Consider the following 20,664-nt stretch of genomic DNA (forward strand, 5'->3'; position numbering starts at 1 on the left):
CTGCCCTAAGCCCCCTCCCATACCCAACCTCCTGCCTCAACCCATAGCCCTCTCCTGCACTCTGATACTCTCATTTTGGCCTCACCCAGGAGCCTAGAGGGACCCACAAAATCTAATAGCTCTGGGCCTCCAAGAAGAGTTGATCTGACCCTGTTCAGATGCAAGGAGTGAGTGATCACTTTGTGAACAATATTTGTCCATGGGTAATTTGTTTTTGACTTTTCATGTTTCTGTGGAAATTCATCTGAGCACCAGAAAGGAGCATTGTAATGATCTAGTCTAATCTTCTGTATAACACTGACCATAGAAATTCCTTGAAATAATGTTTAGAATATATATTTTACAAAAACAAATTCAGTTACTTGCTGGAGAGAGTATATGTTTTGGAGTACAGCGAACACTCTCCAGAGATGCTGAAGCAGATGTTGCACTCTGGGGGTAGTTTGTTGTGTTACCTGTGCTATTCACTTTGGCAGATAAACTTGTACTAGGCGGATTTTAATGTTTGATTATCATCTGTGTTAAAAAAAAAACAAAAAACAAACAAAAAAAAAATAGGCCTGCAGCCTAATTTGGCCTTAGTGTAAGTGGTTGCAAGTCTGCTAAAATCCATTGAGTTGCACGACTTACACCTGCTTTGTATTTGGTCACTTCTGTGGTTTGTGAATAGGATTACCATCATAGTGTGGGCTGGCTGATGCCTTCTGGCCATTTCTGAAATGCCTCTAGTGCAGTCACAAATAGCTCTGTGTAAAGCTGCACTAAGCCCAGTAATGTTAATTGCCAAACCTTAATTTTTCTACATCTGGTGTAGATCGCTTTGCTTGTCAATGGAGGCTGTACATTATAACAGATTCAACTATTGAAGTGCCCCCCATCTAGGGAATGTACACACAGAATCCTTATGGTCTGTAGGCAACTGAACGCCCTCTGGTGAGGTCAATATAAGTACTGTGCTTTAAGCTGCTCTTTCTATACCACTCTATACGAGGGAGTTTTTGGAAGTAAGAAGAGGGAAAAGGTGTCGTCAATTCCAGCCTCCTGCACAACTTAGAGAGATTGCAACTTGGCTGTTAGGTTTTGTAGGGTTTTTTTATTATAAACATTTAAATGTTATTATTTAACATTTACTTTGTGGAAAGGATGTTAAAATGCAATTATCTGGCTAATCATATAGCGGATACACTTTGTATCGACTATATGGTTAGTTGATAAGTGCTGCTCTGTGGAACTGCAGCGGGGTAGCTCCAGGAGCCAACTCAAGCCGGGACAGAGCAATCCTGGCTTGTGCCAACTTGGGAGCCACCCATGTTGTGGCTCTGCCTTATAAATGCAATAAGAGCTGCTGGGCTCTTACTACATTCAAAATGTAGAGGCACAGCGGTCGATGTGAGCTGGGACTGTTTGGTCCTGGCTGGCTCTGAATCCAGCAGCCCCTGTTCACGGCAGACAGCCCTGCGTGCCACGAACAAGGGCTGGTGCTGGAGCAGTCAGGGCGGCCAGATTCCTGAGTAGGCCTTGCCTATGGCTAGCCCTGGCCACTGCAAACGGGTTGCTTGGCAGCAACAGCCCCTGTCTGTGAGGGGGGGCCCAGCTCCCTGCTGGGACCCTTGTGGACAGGGGCTGCTTCTCAGCAACCTCCCCTGTCCCCCTGCTGCTGCTTCTGATAGAGGCAATGGGGGAGGCAGGCAGCACCCCAGAGATGGTGCTGGGGGAAAATGGATTTTAAGCCAGCTCTCTCCAGCACTGGCTCCTGTCCCCTGCTTGCTGCCACTCATAGAGGCAGCAAGGGGAGGGGACACTGCAGAGCGCCCGGGGCAAGCGGGGACTCGAGTCCCTGTCCACCCTGTGCTCCCTGCGGCACTTCTACTTTTGTACGTTTCAAAAACAGAAGCGCCCGCAGTGGGAACCAGTCCCTGCTTGCACCGTTCCCTGCTGTACCTCTGCCTCCCCTGCCTTCTGCAGATGTCACTAGGGTGAATGGGCTTTACTGGTTCCCCCCAGCACTGGCTCCTGTTCCCTCCCCTTGCTGCCTCTCTCTGATAGAGGCAGGAACAGGGCAAAGGGGAAGTGACTAGTTGAGTTGCTACTTGTCTATCTGATAAGCATTTGTTTATCAGATAGTTGACTAGTCACTTTGTGGTAGCACCTGTAGACCTCAACTGGGGGGACTAATTGTGTTGGTCACACTATAAATGTATAGTAAGTGACAGTCCTTACCCAAAAGCTCTTAGCTTCATAAAACTTAGTCATGCGGGAAAAGACAAACAAAAAATTCATTGCAATAAAATAGACCAAAAGATACAGGCTTTTGTATATTCTGGTTTTTATTTTAATGCTACAATAATGAAGAATATTTCCAATATTGTTCTTGTCCTCCTGGGACAAAATATTTACAAATTTATGTTCATCACTGTACTTTATACAGTGACCACAGAATTTCTGTCAAAAGAGAGATGGATCTCAACCATCTATTCTAAAAGCCTTTTCTATCCTGATCAGATAACAGAATCACACAGATCTTTCATAAAAAAAGTACATTCAAGAGTTCCCATTTCATTTCATTACTCTTAGTCAGCAATAAATATTTCCTATCAGCAATATGGTTCTTTCAAAGTAAAGAATCCTCTAGCTAGCTTGTCATGACTGGAGGTAGAACTATTATGTAGGCAAATGTTGCTTACAGGGAAGGGCAAATAAGTCAATGCATATTGAATTTCAGGTAGATTGTGCAAATTGTTTTGAAGGTCAGTCATGTTTGGGCTTATTTGGAATTGAATTCTAGTTTGAGCCTGGGTCCTACTGCTCCTCAATGTTCCTGTGCACCTTGCAAATGGGTGCACCCCACTTTTTGCACAAAACTGGGAATGTCCCATTTGCAGTTGGTATGTCTGGGATATGTCTTTAAAAAGGGCCTGTTCTGGCCAAAATAGGACACGTATTTCTATAGAATTCTGTGCCCTGTACAAATGAGCCATACCCAAGGCCCCTTTCCTTAAACCTCCAGCTAATATAGGTTTCCCAATATGACCTGTTTCTCTATTTGTGCCCATTAGACTTTGGAGAAAGGTTTTGTTCCTGGAACAGTGTTAAGCACATTGCTGGAGCTTCAGAAATGTTAACATTAACTTTCTGAGCCTCATAACTCCACTATGCATACAAAATGATAGGGACTAAATTAGCTATGACCACTCAACAGAGAGATCTTGAAGTCATTGTGGATAGTTCTCTGAAAACATCCACTCACAAAGTACAGCAGCAGTCAAAAAAGCAAACAGAATGTTAGGAATTTAAAAAGGGATAGAGAATATCTTATTGCCTCTCTCCAAATCCATGATACACCCACATCTTCAACACTGTGTGCAGATCTGGCATTGGGAAAAGTTCAGAAAAGGGCAACAAAAATGATTAGGTGTTTGGAACAGCTGCCATATAAGGAGAGATGAATAAAACTGGGACTTCTCAGTGGAGAAAAGAGGGGAGATACGACAGAGGACTAAGAAATCATGGTTAGTGTGGAGAAAGTAAATAAGGAAGAGTTAGTGTTTGCCTCCACCCTGTTTCTTCTTTTTCTAGAGGCAGGGGTCACAGCCTACTGAGCCATACTCAGCATAGTTTAGTCCACAGTTTTGGGTGAAAAAACCCTTCATAGTCCTGGTCTTGCCTCTCAGGGGCAGACTCTGTAGTAGTGTGGGTAGAGTTGGGGGTACCTGGGCCCACTCACTGTTCTGGGTTCCAACCCAGGGACCCTAAGGCAGTAGCAATAGACAGGGTTTCTTTTACTCCCAGTTTGGCAGCTTTTTCCCTGGGCCAATCCCTCCCTAATACCTTTCTTTTGGTACCTGAGCAAGTCAGTTCTGCTTCTTCATGACACTTTGCCTTGCTCATAGTCCTCAGCTCCTACACACAGTTCACCCTCCCATGCTCAAATCTTGGGCTGAATGCCTTCCCTGCAGGGAGGCCTTATAAACAACCCCAGCAGGCCTTAATGGGCTGTGGGCACTCTGATTAGCGTGTTGCTTCCAGCACGCTCTTAATTGGCCCCGAGGTGCCAGCTTGATTATGGTGCACTAGGCTCAGCCCTGTTTACTCAGGGAAGAGAAAACTGTTCACTGTGGGTGTGTCTAGACTACATGCCTCCGTCGAAGGAGGCATGTAGATTAGCCAGATCGGAAGAGGGAAATGAAGCCGCGATTAAAATAATCGCGGCTTCATTTAAATTTAAATGGCTGCCCCGATCTGCCGATCAGCTGTTTGTCGGCAGATCGGGGGAGTCTGGACGCGATGCCCCGACAAAGAAGCCTTTCTTCATCGACACAGGTAAACCTGGTTTCACGAGGCTTACCTGTGTCGATGAAGAAAGGCTTCTTTGTCGGGGCATCGCGTCCAGACTCCCCCGATCTGCCGACAAACAGCTGATCGGCAGATCGGGGCAGCCATTTAAATTTAAATGAAGCCGCGATTATTTTAATCGCGGCTTCATTTCCCTCTTCCGATCTGGCTAATCTACATGCCTCCGTCGAAGGAGGCATGTAGTCTAGACACACCCCCAGAGTCCAGCATACCTTCTCTGCATTAGTGTGCAGCAGCCAGCTGGTCTGGATCTGTCACTACCCTCATCACTCTGTGCTGGCTGCCCGGACCAAGGATGGCGCACAGGGGTACAAGTTAGGAGGACAGACTGGAAAATGGATTTCCAATCTCACCGTTCCAGTTCTCCCTAACACTAGGGTAAAACTGCTCCCTGCCCCTCCTGACCATGCTCACCTCCAAGATGTATTGGAGCCTGTCAATTTCTGGGGACTTTGCCAACAGATTCCCAAGGAGGGCATGCCTGAGGTCAGACGAGACCTTGTGCAGAGCCTGCAAAATAAGGGCAGTCATGGGTCATAATTGGGAAGATTTCTCTCTGTCAATAGTCCGTGCTTAGCCAATTAGCGCAGAGTCTCTGACAGGTGGGAGGCTGAGGCCTCGCCGGATGTCCCAAAGGGTGGACCAGGTCACCACCAGAGGGATCAGTCTCACAGCACTATTCTAGCCTTGCCTTTTTGGGAAGCCCTCCCACAAAGCCATAAGGGCAGTCTATGAAGTTGCCCCTGTCTTGCACCTCTGTTTAGCCTTGCTGATGTCAGGGGCTCTTGGTGAGGTCCCCATCTCCCCAGCTGCTTTCCCCAATAGGCTGCAACAGGCCTTTGTGATGTCAGTGCTTCCCCCACAACACCCCTGCAAGGCTGATGTCCTACCCCTAAACCAGCCCCTTGGGACTCATTGACTGATCAGAATAAAGTGCTCTCAAATGACAAATGTTCATAGTCATTATTGAGTAAGTATTTGAGAAGAACTGGCACATTAAAGAGAACTGCACAGAGGCAATAATTGGAGAGAAGCAGCACAATCAGTCAAACACATGATTGCTTGTGACTTATTTGTTTGGTCTCAAAAGAGAACAAAAGGACCTGAGTCTTCCCTATCAATAGCCAGTCGTTGGCCAATCAGCATCAAGGCTCTGAAAGGTGGAAGGCAAAGAAGTCTCAGTCAAGGTCATTTATGGGGGGGTTGGAAGGAGGGCACTAACTCTCCCCTCCTGAGTTTGAACCTCCTGGATGTCATACTTGAGGTCTGCTTAAAGCTGCATGCCCTGACTCGAGGCAGTTCTTACATGCAACAGAGTTTGAGCTGCTTGCAGCTTTGCCTTTGGGACAGGGAGTTTTTATAAAAAGAGGGAGATGGTGATTAAAAATAACAAAAGACGGATCATTCAAGTAATTGAAGGATTGTTAGATCATAATGAAAATATTAGTTAAGGGGCCACTGTGGCACTGCAGTTTAAATGCAGTAGGAGACGGGTGTGCAGGGAGACCAGCTCCTTCTACATTTAAACTGCAGAGCCACAGTGGGAGTAGTACTACATTTAAAAGGCAGAGCTGCAGTGCTCTGGACCTGGAGCGAGCTGGGACTAAAGCAATCCCAGCTTGTGCCGGGTCCCACGCTGCACCTCTGCCTTTTAAATGTACATTTAAAAATTACATCTAAAAGGCAGAGCCTGCTACACCTCTACCTCCCTTGTTGCCTCTCCTTTCCCCCCCACCCCCTTCCTCGCACCGCAAAGACAGTGCTTGGGGGAACAGGCTTTTAAGCTGACTCCTCCAGCACTGGTTCCTGCTCCTCCCCCCTTGCTACCTGTGGTGGGAGGGAACGTGAATAGTAGATTATTTGACTACTCTTTTATAACCCGCGTCCCTCCACATGCTTTCATTCTCCCTCCTGCCCCCCTCCCCAGCACTGCATTCACAGGTCTCCCTCCTACCAAAATTTGAAAAGGCACCCCTGGTCTCAGTAGATGTCCTGAAAGATGGCCTAAGACACCTCAGACTCAGGGCAATTCCATCCCCGCCTCTTTGTGAAGGCCTCCCAAGTGACATCAACCCTGTTCCCCTGACATACTCCCCCTTGCTCCTTGGTGAAGGAAGGGAGTATGTTCCAATGATGAAGCATCCTCACTGTGAAATATTTGTGCCTTATTTTTAATACATATTTGTCCAGTTTCACCTTCCAGCCACTGGGCTTGTTCTGCTTTTCAAACACACCCTCAGCTTTCATGTAGAAAGTGTTTCAGGTCCTCGGGTTTACAGAGAAAAGGCTGAAAACATGATCTGAGTTTGTCCTCAAGGCCCAGAAAGCGAAGACACATAAAAAGACTCAAAATGTATCTATCTGTTTAATCTATCTTTAATCTCATTATTTGAAGCCAGCCTCTTGATTTTTTTATTTGGCTCATGATGGTGGTGCGCTTGAGATTGGCTGTACTCAGGATGAAGAATTTTACACTGATATAGCATCTTTTGGAGACTGTTTCAATTCTGCTATTCAAGGAAATGGAGGAGGGAGCAGCTGGCGGGAAATAAGAGTTGCTAGGAAGGTATATACATTCATATGTTTTAACTATAATTTATGTGTATTTTGGAAATAGGTGGTAACTTTTAAGCCACTTCTGGCTGATCCAATTGGGATGGAGACACAATATTTTTGCTCCTGGGTAAGTGACAGGTTTCTTTACTAGTTACTGGGTGTGTCTAGACTACAGAGTTTTGTCGACAAAAGTGGACTTTTGTCGACAAAACTATACTTGCGTCCACACTACCGCTGAGTTCTGTCGACATAACGTCAACAGAACTCAGCAGTTTTGTCGACGTATGTAAACCTCATTTTACGAGGAATAACACCTTCTGTCGACAGAGTTTCTGTCGACAGAAGGTGTTATTGAATGGAAACTGTCCTTTGCGTCCAGACTACCATGTCGACAAAAGCAGCTTGCTTTGTCGACAGAACTCAATGTAGTCTGGACGCGCTTTGTCGACAGAAGTTTTGTCGACAGTATCTGTCGACAAAACTTCTGTCGACAGAAGCCTGTAGTCTAGACGTACCCACTGTGTCCAAACTTCATAGTGCTTAGAGGAGGGTGTTGCTAATGAGCATCTTCTTGTTTTACCTATCCTAAAGGGAGTTGCCACAGGAGCTAATTTACTGGATATGGTGCATTGTTTCTGTCATAAGCCAGGAACTATGGGATCTGCGGGAGCAGTAGCATCCCCGGCTTGAAGTGGTTTCTAGCACATGGTTTACAGTTTTGTTCAGTGGCTCTTAGCACTCCCACTACACAAATTTTTCCTGCACCCCTGGTTCCTGGTGTGTCGGGTGGTTTGGGTTGGGGCTCTCACTGGGCTATGTTCTGCTGTATGTACACAGATGTTTCATGGTGTTGACTGAAGTTCTTCTTGAGCATGTTTGGTCACTTTAATTCCTGTTTCCTTGCAAGCTATGGGTGCTCTGCATCTCTTTAAATTGGGCACCTTTGTGTGGATTTAGCTGCCTAATTTAGGAACATCAGATTTGCCAGCCTGGATCAGATCAGGGTCCATTTAGCCATTGTCTTGTCCCTAACAGTGGCTAGCACCAGCTGCTGCAGAGGAAGGTGCAACAAATACTACAGTGGACAACTGTGGCATAATCCGTCCACAGGGAACACTCTTCCTGACCCGCATCAGAGGTCAGATTACATTCTGAAATCTGAGGGTTTCTAATCCCTTCCAAACTTTTGGTTGATCATTTTAATCCTTCCTTGTGCCACTCTAGAATTGCGCTTTCTCTATATAAAGGTCCAATCCTTTTCTGAATGTTCCTAAGATCTGGGGCCCAATGATACCTTGTGGCAATGAGTTCCATAGGACCATTGTGTTAGGTTAGAAAAAATGGGATTTATTTTTTTACTAGTTTTAAATCAGCTACCATTCCAAGTCCTTGAACATCACCATGTCATTGAATTATGGCAGTGGGTGAAAGAAGTACCCAATTATCTTCTCTAGATACTGTGTGATATTTACTATGCTGTTATGTCCTTTCTTCATTTTCTATTATGTTCTACAGTAAAAGTCATGAAGTGTCTGCAGGGTTATTGTAATGAGTAGGTGACTGAGGACATGACCCAAGTTTTGAAAAGGGTCATAAATCATAAAGTCCTAACATGCAGTTGGTGCCACGTCATATTATTCTGACCCCAACTGACAGTGGACATCTGGGAGTTAAATAATGATCCTGAGAAAGATCCTGCAGTAATTTATACAGAGATAAAATTTCCCAGGAGGAAAAGAGTTTTGGGAGGCTTGTTTCTGAGTGTTCCCATTGTAAAAAAACCAAAAGCAAAGGTAGCTGCAAATTCTCAGGCCATGATAGGTATTAAAAGAATTTCTTCCATTTCAGTACTGCTTTTTTTTTCGCACTTCATCTGTCTATTGCTGGGGCACTGTTAACCTGAATTTGGGGCCTAAATCTTCAAGGCTGATTGTTGACTTTAGGTGCATCAGTTTGAGACTGAGTACAGAGGCCTGACTCTAAAGGTCAGGTCCCTGTCTCAGCACTGTCTAAAGGTGCATTGAGTTAACTCTCACCTCCAAATCACTTCACATTTCTGAATATTCTGTCTTTCATTTATGTAAACAAGATGTTAAATATCACAACTGCTATGAAATCAGTCGGATCAGACTCATGTTGACAAAGGGGGTAGGAAGTGTACTTGCAACATGCAGCCCTTGTATATCTGGGAGCATCTCCAGGCAACACCTGTGACTTGGGCCTGATGTGCTAGTTCTGAAAAAGGGCACAAAGACCAGAAGAGCCCTGAGCCCCATAGACAGGTTCTTGTGTCTTGCGCCAAACAACTTTGAAAGACGTCAGAGCTGATTAGTGTAAGTTACACAGGAAAGATTTAGACTTTAAGGATGCTGTGACCTAAACATGTTCAACTTTCTGTGCATTTGACTGGAGAGTCTCTCCTTAATTAGCTGAACACATTAATCACTGAAATATATTAAAAAAGCCAGAAGCCTATGGGATTCATTGACAATAACAAATTATCTGAGGCTATGTCTACACTACACTTCTTTTTCAGAAAAAGGTATGCAAATTGCACTCTGCAATTTGCATTCCTTTTTCCGATTCTTTTTTCTGAAGAGGCTTTTCTGAAATTTGACCCAGCTACACTAGGCCAAATTTCAGAAAAACCTCCTCTTTCAGAAGATCCTTTCTTCCTTCTGAAACAAGGTTTACAGGGCTTCCTAAAGAGTGCGTCTGCTCTTCCGAAAAAAATTTCGGAAGAGCAGACGCATTCCCAGGATGTGGCGAAGTTTTTCCAGGATACCAGAGGTATTCCAGAAAAAACTCCATAGTGTAGACGCAGCCTGAATGTTCAGTTTCTGAGAAACAAGTTGAAGGGAAATCTTTTAAACATGCTGTAGCTCAACTGCAAGTTATTGGGCCGGAGAACGTATTTTAAAATGTTCATGATGGCAATATTTTTAAAACCCTGATCCTGCAGTTTGCTCTGCCTGGGCGAACCCCATTGGCTTTGGGCTAGTGTAGGTTGTTGGGTTGAGTTTGTGGGGGGCCAGTTGCTGGTTGGTGACCTGTTCTGTACAGGAGGTCTGAATAGATGACCTTTTGGTCCCTTCTGGCATTAAACTCTATGACTGTGGCTTGGATGCTGCTCTGCACAGGCTACGGAGTCTGCCTGTGCAGACTAGTTTGCAGAATCAGGGCCTATAACATTTCATTGCCTGGACACGAGTAAGATTTGCTCTTATGTGTTGCCTGCACCCTCAGAGTAGTGTGCTGTTGTGATATTTCACAAGACAAGCAGCGCCAGGGTTGGCTGGTGCTTGGCTAAGAGACCTGTAAAGAAAAGGAAGTGCTGTGCGTAGTGTCGATGGGTTAGTGGGAAGGGCTTCTTTTGGAATTGGTTCAGAATCCGTGTCCCAGCGGTAGCTGCAGGAGAGATACAGTTTTTTGGAACAGAGAGAAAATGATGCTGCTGTCTCCCCTGGTGCTCCAAAATCCTAGTCCCTGGCCAAAGGCCAGTATACAAAGCTTATAACCTGCTTACCACTGTTCCCTCTAATTTTCTGAGTCCATGTGTGGAATGATTTTCTTTGTGTGCACCAATATGGAGGGGATGTGTCAGAACAAAAGTCATTCTACATGCAGACTGTGTGGACAGGGGTGGCACCAATGTTTTGAGCTGCAGGAGGAGCTCAGGTCTGGGTCAGAGGTTTTGATTGCTGGGCTGAGGATGAGGGGGTTGGAGTGTAGGTTACCCTGAGGAGAGAGGACTAACCGCAGCCCTCTCCTTGCAGCAACTTGGGGCCAGGTGAGAAGCCCCTCTCCATGGGCATCTGCAGCTCCAGCAAGTACAGCTGGAGGTGGGGCACGGGGCACCTGTCCTCCAGGCTAGACTGCTTGGAAGCCATAGAAAGGATGCCTATTCCCCAGCAGCCGGAGCGCTGGGACAGATCTGTGTTGGGTGCCATGGCTGCAGGAGAGATCCTCCCCTGGAGCACCAAGCTGCCATGTCTGGGGAAAGGGAATACCCCTTCCCCAGCCCCATCATGGACCTGCCATGGCTGATGGCAGGGGGAGCTGCCCTGGTCAAGGGGAAGAGAAGGCACCCCCATCCCTGGCTCTAGCACAGACCTGAGAGGTAGATGTGCCCCCAGCCCCAGCAGGGCACCCACCCCGAACTCCTATGCGGGATTTGTTAGGGAGCAGCGATGCAGCTTAGACAGAACTTGGCTGCCTACCCAAACCACTGTTTGAATATAGGATGCTTTCTTAAATACCTGCCCTCAGCAGGTTTTCGGGAGCTCATTTTAATACTGCACAACTGTTACCCTCTGCCTCAGAGGTAGCTGCATTTCAGTAGAAGATAAAATGGTTCCTCTTTCATGAATCTGATTCAAAATCCAGTGAAGCCAAAGAAGTTGAGAGAGAGACTCCCAGTGAGCACTGGTGCAGCGCCATAGTCATTAATACTATGATAATGATGATTATTAGACTGGATCAGACCTTGCCCAGAGAGATGTTGTATAAAAGGGCCCACTACAAAGGTTAATCCTCTAGCAAGATATTTAGCAGCCATCTGAAGATCCCTTGCTTATGTCTGGGATGGATTTCAGGAAAGCAAAGCATTCTGGAGTTTAGAGACCTTCTATGAGGGATTCATTGTAAATGAATGTATAGAATTTTTTTTTGTTAAGTATCCATTAACTTAAATTTCAAAACAATGTTGTATCAAGTCCAAAAAATGAGAACTTTCTTTAGGAAAAATTCTGAAAGTGTGTGAGGGAGAGGGTCTTTCAAAAATGTTAAAAACATTTTTTTCTTGTTTTTGTTTAAGCGGGAAATTTGTAACAACCATTCTTCTCCCACAAGTGGTTTTGGTTTAAAAAAACCAGCATTTCCAGGGCTCTGGACCTGGGAAGCTCCAAGTGGCCTGAACACGAAAACTATAAGTTCAGCTATGAGTTCCAATGTGACCTCTGGCCACTTGCATAGAACAATCAATTTCAAAGGCCTAGAACCCTCACTTCAGACAATGCCATACTCTCCTCTTGGAACTACTCCGCTTTGTATAAATACTCATTGAGCCAGAAACACAAATTGACTCCCTAACCTGGTGAGTAGGAGCCTCGGGACCAGATCCCTACATGGACTGATTCAGTTCAGGGACATGGTCTGGGATTTCTCACATCCAAAAACTTTCCTATCTACTGGTTATTCTGGGGGCCTTTGTCTCACAAAATTGGGGGACTAGGCAACACAATGGCAGATGGAGTTCAGTGTTGATAAATGCAAAGTAATGCACATGGGAAAACATAATCTCAACTACACATACAAAATGATGGGGTATAAATTAGGTGAACCCATCAATAAAGTGATCTTGGAGTCCTTGTGGATAGTTGTCTGAAAATACCTGCTCCCTGTGTAGTGGTAATTTTAAAAACCTAATAGAATATTGGGACTCATTAGGATAAGGATTGAGAATAAGATAGAAATTATCATATTGCCTCTATGTAAATCCAAGGTATGGCCAGATATTTAATACTTTGCGCAATTTTGGTCATCCCTTCTCAACAAAAAGATACTAGATTTGGAAAAGCTACAGAGAAGGGCAACAGAAATTATTAGGAGTGCTGAACACATTCAATATGAGGAGAGATTAAAAAGGCTGGCACTTTTCAGTTTCAAAAAGAGATGATTAAGGGGGAGGACTCTTTTCCAGAGAATGTTATGAAGGCGAGTTATAATGGGGATCAAAAAATAACTCAATAAATTCACAGAGAATAGGTCCCTCAATTTCTGCTGTTGTGTGATAGAAATGTAGCCGTGTTAGTCTGGTGTAGCTGAAACAAAATACAGGACTATGTAGCACTTTAAAGACTAATAAGATGGTTTATTAGATGATGAGCTTTCATGGGCCAGACCCACTTCCTCAGATCAAATAGTGGAAGAAAATAGTCACAACCATATATACCAAAGGACACAATTAAAAAAAATGAACACATATGAAAAGGACAAATCACATTTCAGAACAGAAGGAGGATGCGGGGGGGGGGGGGGAGGAGGTAAATGTCTGTGAGTTAATGATATTAGAGGTGGGGAAAGGTAAATGTCTGTGAGCTAATGGTATTAGAGGTGATAATTGGGGAAGCTATCTTTGTAATGGGTAAGGTAGTTGGTGTCTTCGTTGAGCCCCCCGCGGAGAGTGTCGAATTTTAGCATGAATGACAGTTCAGAGGATTCCCTTTCAAGTGCAGATTTGAAAGTCTTCTGGAGTAGGATGCAGGTAATTAGGTCGTTGAGACAGTGTCCTTTCTGGTTGAAATGGTAAGAAACTGTTTTTTCTTTGTGATCCTGTCTAATATCTGTTTTGTGGGCATTGATCCTTTGGCGAAGTGTCTGAGACATTTGTCCAATGTACATAGCAGACAGACAGTTTCAGCACATGATAGCATAAATTATATTTCTGGATGCGCAGGAATATGTATTCTTGATCTTATAACTCTCACTTGCTGTTGTGTGTGAGCAGCTAATGCCATATTCTGCATGCCCCTCACCCAGTTCAATACAGGCAGTCCCCGGGTTACGTACAAGATAGGGACTGTAGGTTTGTTCTTAAGTTGAATCTGTATGTAAGTCGGAACTGGCATCCAGATTCAGCCGTTGCTGAAACTGATCAGTTTCAACCGTGGCTGAATCTGGACGCCAGTTCTGACTTACATACAGATTCAACTTAAGAACCCCAGGCATCCCCAAGTCAGCTGCTGCTGAAACTGATCAGCGGCTGATTCCAGGAAGCCCGGGGCTGGGGCTTCCTGTAGTCAGCCACTGGTCAGTTTCAGCAGCGGCTGACTTGGGGACGCCTGGGGCAGAGCAGCTGGGGTGCTGCTGGGTTGGTCCAGTAGCGCCAAGGAGCTGTGCTGCGGGACCAACCGGCAGCGCCCTACCTGCTCTACCACAGGCCCGGGGCTTTGCTCCACATCTCCCTGGTCTGCTGGGGGGGAGGGCAATAGCGGGGTCCCCCTCCCCCAGCAGACCAGGGACACGGGGAGCAAAGCCACAGCAGCGGGGTGCTCGGCCTCCCCGGCTTTGCTCCAGGTGTCCCTGGTCTGCTGGAGACGGTCCCCAGCAGACCAGGGACACCCGGAGCAAAGCCGCAACAGCGGCGGAGTCGCGCGCCTCTGAGGCTTTGCCAGAGCAAAGCCTCAGAGGCGCGGGACCCCTCCGCCTCCCCAGCTTTGTTCCGTGTGTCACTGGTCTGCTGGAGACGGTCCCCAGCAGACCGGGGCACCCGGAGCAGCTTTTCTCGCCCCGGAGGTCGAGGTGGCGGGACCGCTGCGCTCTGGGCGGTCCCGCTGCCTGCGAGCTCCGGGGCGAGAGAGCCCCGTTCGTAAGTGTGGATCCAACATAAGTCGGATCCGCGTAACTCGGGGACTGCCTGTAAATAAATGAATAAGAAACAGTTGAAAGAAATCCCACAACATTCAAAAATGTACAATCATTTTTCACAACAAACTTTGTTTTCCAGGACACCGCTATATGGATTATTTCAATGTAATCCCAATATGATTAGACTGGCATCATTAGCTGATCCCTCAGATACTTGGGAAATTATAGAGACCATTGGAAAAGGCACGTATGGTAAAGTCTATAAGGTTGCCAATAAGGAAGATGGGAGTCTGGCAGCTGTAAAAATTCTGGATCCTATCAGTGTAAGTAAAAGATTATAATCCCATTTTAATCATAATGTCATTGTTCAAATTAAAAGGTTTTACTCTCAAATAGGCTTGATGCTCTGACTCAGAGTTTAGGCAAACTGAAAACGTCCTGGAGGGAAATGTTAAACAAATTATGAGCAGGGTTGAATCATTTTTTGAATCATGGGTTACTTGATTTAGAAGGGGAAAAAAATGTTTCAACCCTGAATCCAGCTTCATAAGGACCCCTTTGTAAGACTCTTGTATGATTTAGCACACAGTCCTACGAAGTGCTAAATCTGTTCAGAGCAGACTCAATGATCTCTTTAGAATAATTATTTTTGCCTTTTCTGTATTTGTGAATCATTCATGGCTTGCAGGGCTGACAATAGATTTTGTTGAGCTCTGAGGCAATGTGTGTGTGGAGGGGTTGGCTCCAGACCCAGCCTCTAGCAGAAGGGGCCACATGACCCGCTCTGCATGGAGCTCCGGCGGCAATTTAAAGGGATTTGAGCCATGTGTCCTTTTAAATCACCAGACACCACCCTCTGGCCCTGGGGCAACTCCCCCCTTACCCTCCATCCCCGCCCATTGGTGGCCCTGATGACTTGATAGAATTTGTGGTTAGTTGTAATTCACAAATACTCATTATTGGTTTTATGCAAATTTCAGCCAATGAGATGTTAGAAAACGATTGACTCAAACTATTCTCATTGTTTATTTAAGTCACATGGCAGTCTGCTCCCATATTGGGTGACTGAAACTTCTCACACAGCAGAATATCAAAATGCAAATGACACTCAACGGATGGTAACTAAGTAGGGAATATGCTTGTTCATGTACAAATATGTGTTCATATGATGAACAGGCAACCCCTAAATGTCACAACAAGAATAATGAGAGGCCTGAATTTGATTGACCCAAACAGTCACTTGGAAATTGCACCTTGTTTTCTGTTTTTCAGCCAACTCTAGTCCTGAGCACTTTCTATTCAGATGCCAATGGGAGTGAAAGTTATTTAGCTCCTGGTGAAGAGCTGCCCCTTACAGAGTCTTATATGCTATTCAGAATCAGCATTCATGCTGACTTTGATTTCTGGCAGCACACCTGAGTAATTCACTAGTACAGATTTTAGGTCTGCAGGATTGCAGCAGCTGGAACATGAACATGATCAGACTGTACAGTGGCATTTCCAAGACACTTATGGTCAAATCTTACATTCATACAGTGCTGTTCATCATGAAGGATCTCACATCACTGTAAAATCTAAACAAACTCTATTATGGACAACCTGCACCCACCACTGAAGTGCTTCCAACTGTAGAATAGAAAGCAGCAGTTTTTTATCAATGCACAGCGACCGCGCACAATAGTCAAGACAGGAACTGAGGAATACTGTCAGGAATTCAGCTGCCTGCAGTCGCCTAGCAACCCGATGTGCTCAATTGCGTCCAGTAAGCCTTCATTAAGTGACTGTTCTCCCTGATTGGATGGAAGAGCCAACTGATCCATACTGAAACCTGGTGGCACCAGCAGCACCCAAACCTGTGTCAGACTTGCTTCCCTTCTAACCCTGGCTCCTTTCCTTACCGGTCCTCGCCAGCCCTGCCAGCCTCTGAACACCTAAATGTGAATTTGACAAGGAGTTTCTGGGCTGTGTCATTTCTCCAGCAGGACTTGCCATGGACCCTCACAAGGTTGCAGCCATAACAAGTGGAAGGCCCCCTTGAATATATGAAGAATGCAATGATTTCTTGGATTTATAAATTTGTACCAGCAGTTCGTCCAAGGACTTGTTGACCTGGTAGCCTTTATAAAATCCCTCCTCAGAAAGTTCACCTGATCCCCTGACATGCAGGCAACTTTCGATGACTTGAAAAAGTTTTTTTATTTTCTGTCCCCTATTTTAACCTATCCAGAGCCTACAAAGGCATTCATAGTTAAGACCAATGCCTTGGACTTTGCAATAGGTGTGGTCCTCGAACCAGTTGCTTCATCCCTATGCTGCCTTCTCTTGGAAACTCTCTCCTGGTGAGAGATGATGTATGGGGCAAGGAGATCCTGGTCATCCAGTCTGCTTTTGAGGAATTGTACTACCTCCTTGAGGGGGCCTATGTCCTTGTCCACGTCAGGACAGATCGCAAGAATTTGGAGCATTTACAGGGAACACAACGATTCCATTAATATAAAATTCACTGGGCCCTTTTCCTCTCTCAGCTTGACTTTATGGTTATGTACTATCCTGAGTCTATGAAGAGAAGACCAATGCCTGCAAGAATGAGTACTATGAAGGGGAACAGAAAGCCTTCACTTTCTCTTTAAATAGTTCCAATTTGTCTGTGGGGTCCACACTGTTCAGTGGATGACCACTATCCAATTCCCAAGATCAGGTGCTACGGTTGCACCCTGAGTCACCAATGGCAGGACATTTCAGTCAATTAAGAACCTGGTACCCGATTATTAGTTATTCTGGTGGCCAATCCTATGAACAGATGTTAAAAACTCCTCCCACCCAGACATCCCACCCCCAGCCTAGTCCTGCACCCTCCCCTGCTCCTGTCCCCTCCCCCTGGCCAGATACCCTGCCTAATCAGGGCCCAACCCCTATCTGGCCACAGTGACCTGTTCCCAACCCTGATCCTGGGACAGGCCCTGTGCTCAGCCCCCATCTGGCCGCAGGAAGGACTGGTAACAGCCCCCCTCCTGCTGCAGCAGGGGGTAGGAGGAGGGGGCATGAGCCTTCTGTGGTAGACAGAAAGGGGTTGGCCAGCTCCTGCACCTCCCCCTTAGCCAGACATCCCTCCTGGACAGTCTCTCCACCCTCCCTCTCCCACTGGCCAGACACCCTACTCCCAGCTTGCTCCTGCATCCTACCTCCCACCCAGACCTCAACCCCTCCTGCATCTACCTCTGCCCATATCCTGGCTGCACCTATCCCACGCACTGGCATCCCTGTCATGCACACTGAACCCCTCATTTTTGGCCCCACCCTGAGCCTAGGGGGACCCAAAATCCACTAACCCTGGAACCCCAGAAGAGTTAATTTGGCTTGAGGCCTTGAACCTCAGTCCTTCCTCTCCCCACCATGGGGCTGGGGCACCAGAGGAGTGAGGTGTTTTGGTTGGGGGCCACATCCATGAGGGCTGGAGGGTTTTGGAGGGGCTTTTTCCTCCCTTTTTACTTGTGTGGTCTCTGACTGATTTTTCTGTAAGTCAGTGGCCCCCAACCCAAAAAAGGTTTCCCCCCCGCCATAAATAAAGACAATGTTGAAACCTGTTTTTTTAACATAATATTTTTACTTTATTTTAAATGAAGCTTGGCCGGCAAGGCCTCATTTGGGGCTCAGCCCCCATCTGGCCTCAGCATCCTGTTTCTAGTCTTAAACCTGGGGCAGGCCCAGTAGTCTAGCCCCCATCTGGCTGCAGGAAGGGCTGGCGATGGCCCATCTCCTGTGGCGACATGGGTAGGAGGAAAGGCCACAATCCAGTTGTGGTGGACGGGGGGGGGGGGGGGGGGGGGGGGGGCGGGGGCAGGCAGGAGGCGCAGCCCTCTAGTATGAGATTAAAGGAGTAATACATCAGGGTTTTGATACAGCAAACTATCTCTATCCAGCAAATTACTTAAGCACATGCTTAACTTTGAATCATGTGCTCAAGTCCTGTTAAAGTCAAAGTCTGTGCTGAATAGGAATACACTTTAAGCATGTGCTTAAGTGATTTGCTGAACTAGGGCTCATGAAGGGCTTATTGTTCAGTATAGTTGGCCCTTTGTTATTTCATCTTCACAAAAATCATCTTTAGACAAATAATTGGTACTATGTGCTTATTTTGTGGATTTTGATTTTTACTCTGTTTAATAGTTCCTATATTTTTTACTGTGTGCTTTAGTTTGTATAAATGTCTCCTGTTTTAAAGATGTATTTATTTATATTCATGACCCATTTAATGTATTTTAGAACTGCTATGTAAACGGATTCATCTAATTACTTTAAAAAGAAAAAATGAAGCTAAGATCCATGTGTTTACATTAGCTCATCTATCAGAAATGCCAATTTAAGAAACAGATTAGAAAAGATATAAATGCAAATTTTCCATTTAGACAAGTGAGCCAACTTTTTGTGGTAGCAGTGTATTATGCATTAAGAGTACCCTTGAGGCAAAACTCCTGACTACACATGGAGTTCACACTTTTATTTGTAATAAGACAATTGTGGTGTGATGGATTTTGACCAGATTTTGTAATTTGATTAGACTGTTTTCAGTGCATGACAAGACATTTAACAGTATAACATAATGTATAGGTGTTTCTTTTTATCCTTTAATATTTACTTGCTACAAGATTTACCTGGTGTTGCTCACATCCTTAACTCAAATACATTTTGTTTTTCTTCATTTAAATCATAGAATCCTAGAATACTAGAACTGCCAGGGACCTTGAGAGATTGTCAAGTCCAGTCCCCTGCCCTCAGTGCAGGACCAAGTACCATCTAAATCATCCCTGACAGATGTCTATTCCACCTGCTCTGAAATATCTCCAGTGATGGAGATTCCACAACCTACCATTGTTCAAATAATTGTTCAGGGGGGCAAGTGGGGTGGGGATGAGGGGTTCAATATGCAGGCTGCCTCAGGGAGATAGGAAAACCTGGTACCTGAAAACCTCAGTAGTTTGGGGCCAAGTGAGAAGCGCCTGTCCCTAGACACTGCAGCTTTAGTGGGCACAGCACAGGGGAGAGGTGCATCTTCCCTAGCTGTGAAATAGACAGACAAACTCTCTGAAATATATAGTAGATATTTGTCCCTTTCTCTGCCCTTGCCCCCTGCTGGACTGATGGGGTTACAGCTGTCCTGATTCTTATTTCTGGCCCCCTTGCTGCTCCTGTGTGGTCATTCTAAAGTATAACTGCCTCCTATCAAACCCTGCCCTTTGCATTTTATGAGAAATAGTTGAATTCCAGGCACATTGCATTGTCTTGGCACAACCAAAACCTGACTTTGCCTTAAGTTAGACAAGGGCCAAATTTGATGTCCCTCTTTCTTACTATTTAGGAGGAGATTTTGAACAAATGGATGGACAGACCGACACACGGACAGACAGACAGACACACAAACTCTCTAAACTATATAGTATATGTATTATACTGAATTATTATATATGCATACATCGCATTTGTTTGCATTTTCCATTTAGGATGTGGATGAGGAAATTGAAGCAGAATATAATATTTTACAGTTTCTTCCCAATCATCCCAATGTTGTTAAGTTTTATGGAATGTATTACAAAGCGGATCAATACGTGGGAGGACAGCTCTGGCTAGTTCTTGAGGTAAGATATTTAGATAATCTTAAAACTTAATTAAAACAAATTTTTAGGGTGCAGTGCTCCCTTTTAGAAGTGAACAAACAGAACGAGCAAATAGTGGGTCTCAGTGTTCTCAGTATTCTCATCAGTCTGGCTATGGGAGGTGTTTGCAGATCCACCTGTCAAAAATACATTTAGTGTTAATTCATTAACAAGCCCCAGAGGTGGAGGCATGGTGGTAGCACTTTATTGATATACAGGGTACTTTGTTCTGCCTTTAGAAACATAGAATGGGTTCCATAATCATTTTCTTACTTGAAGGCAAACAGTCATTCCATACCAAAGAAAACACGTGTTAGTGCTGAGACATCAAGCCCTCATTGAACAATCCAAAGAAGACTTCATGATAAAGTACCACACACAATATTTATCAAACCTAGCACTAGTGCAAATGTGGGCTGACAGGATACAATGGCAGTGTAAAATTAATAGCAGGATGCTGTTGAATATCTAGCACTTGAAATGGCATATGCAGATTTTGCCCATTTAGAAGGCCTCTGTGTTCTCAAAATGAGAGATGTCATTCAGGCTACACTACCTGACTGCAATCGGTCCAAAATTTCACTCAGATGATTAGGATGTTTCTAAAGGATTAATTGTGTATGAAGCCCAGCATGAAAATTAAAATGATCTTATGGGGGATGTTGCACCATACCACTAGTTTTCTAGGACATCATTCTATCATAAGAACGACCATACTGGGTCAGACCAAAGGTCC

At 45.2% G+C, this 20,664-nt stretch overlaps 1 protein-coding gene across 1 annotated transcript in view; it reads left to right on the forward strand.

Moving 5' to 3' along the window:
• The first annotated feature begins 14,178 nt into the window (after window positions 1-14,178).
• MYO3B (myosin IIIB) overlaps window positions 14,179-20,664 on the forward strand; it is a 337,904-nt gene continuing 331,418 nt past the window's right edge. The window contains exons 1-2 of the mRNA XM_075933604.2: window positions 14,179-14,600; window positions 19,776-19,910. Coding sequence (XP_075789719.1) covers window positions 14,337-14,600; window positions 19,776-19,910 — 399 coding nt within the window. The 5' untranslated portion in view covers window positions 14,179-14,336. The remainder of the gene's footprint in view (window positions 14,601-19,775; window positions 19,911-20,664) is intronic.

Source organism: Pelodiscus sinensis, chromosome 7, assembly GCF_052426305.1.
Source record: "Pelodiscus sinensis isolate ZL-2025 chromosome 7, ASM5242630v1, whole genome shotgun sequence".
NCBI lineage: Eukaryota > Metazoa > Chordata > Testudines > Trionychidae > Pelodiscus > Pelodiscus sinensis.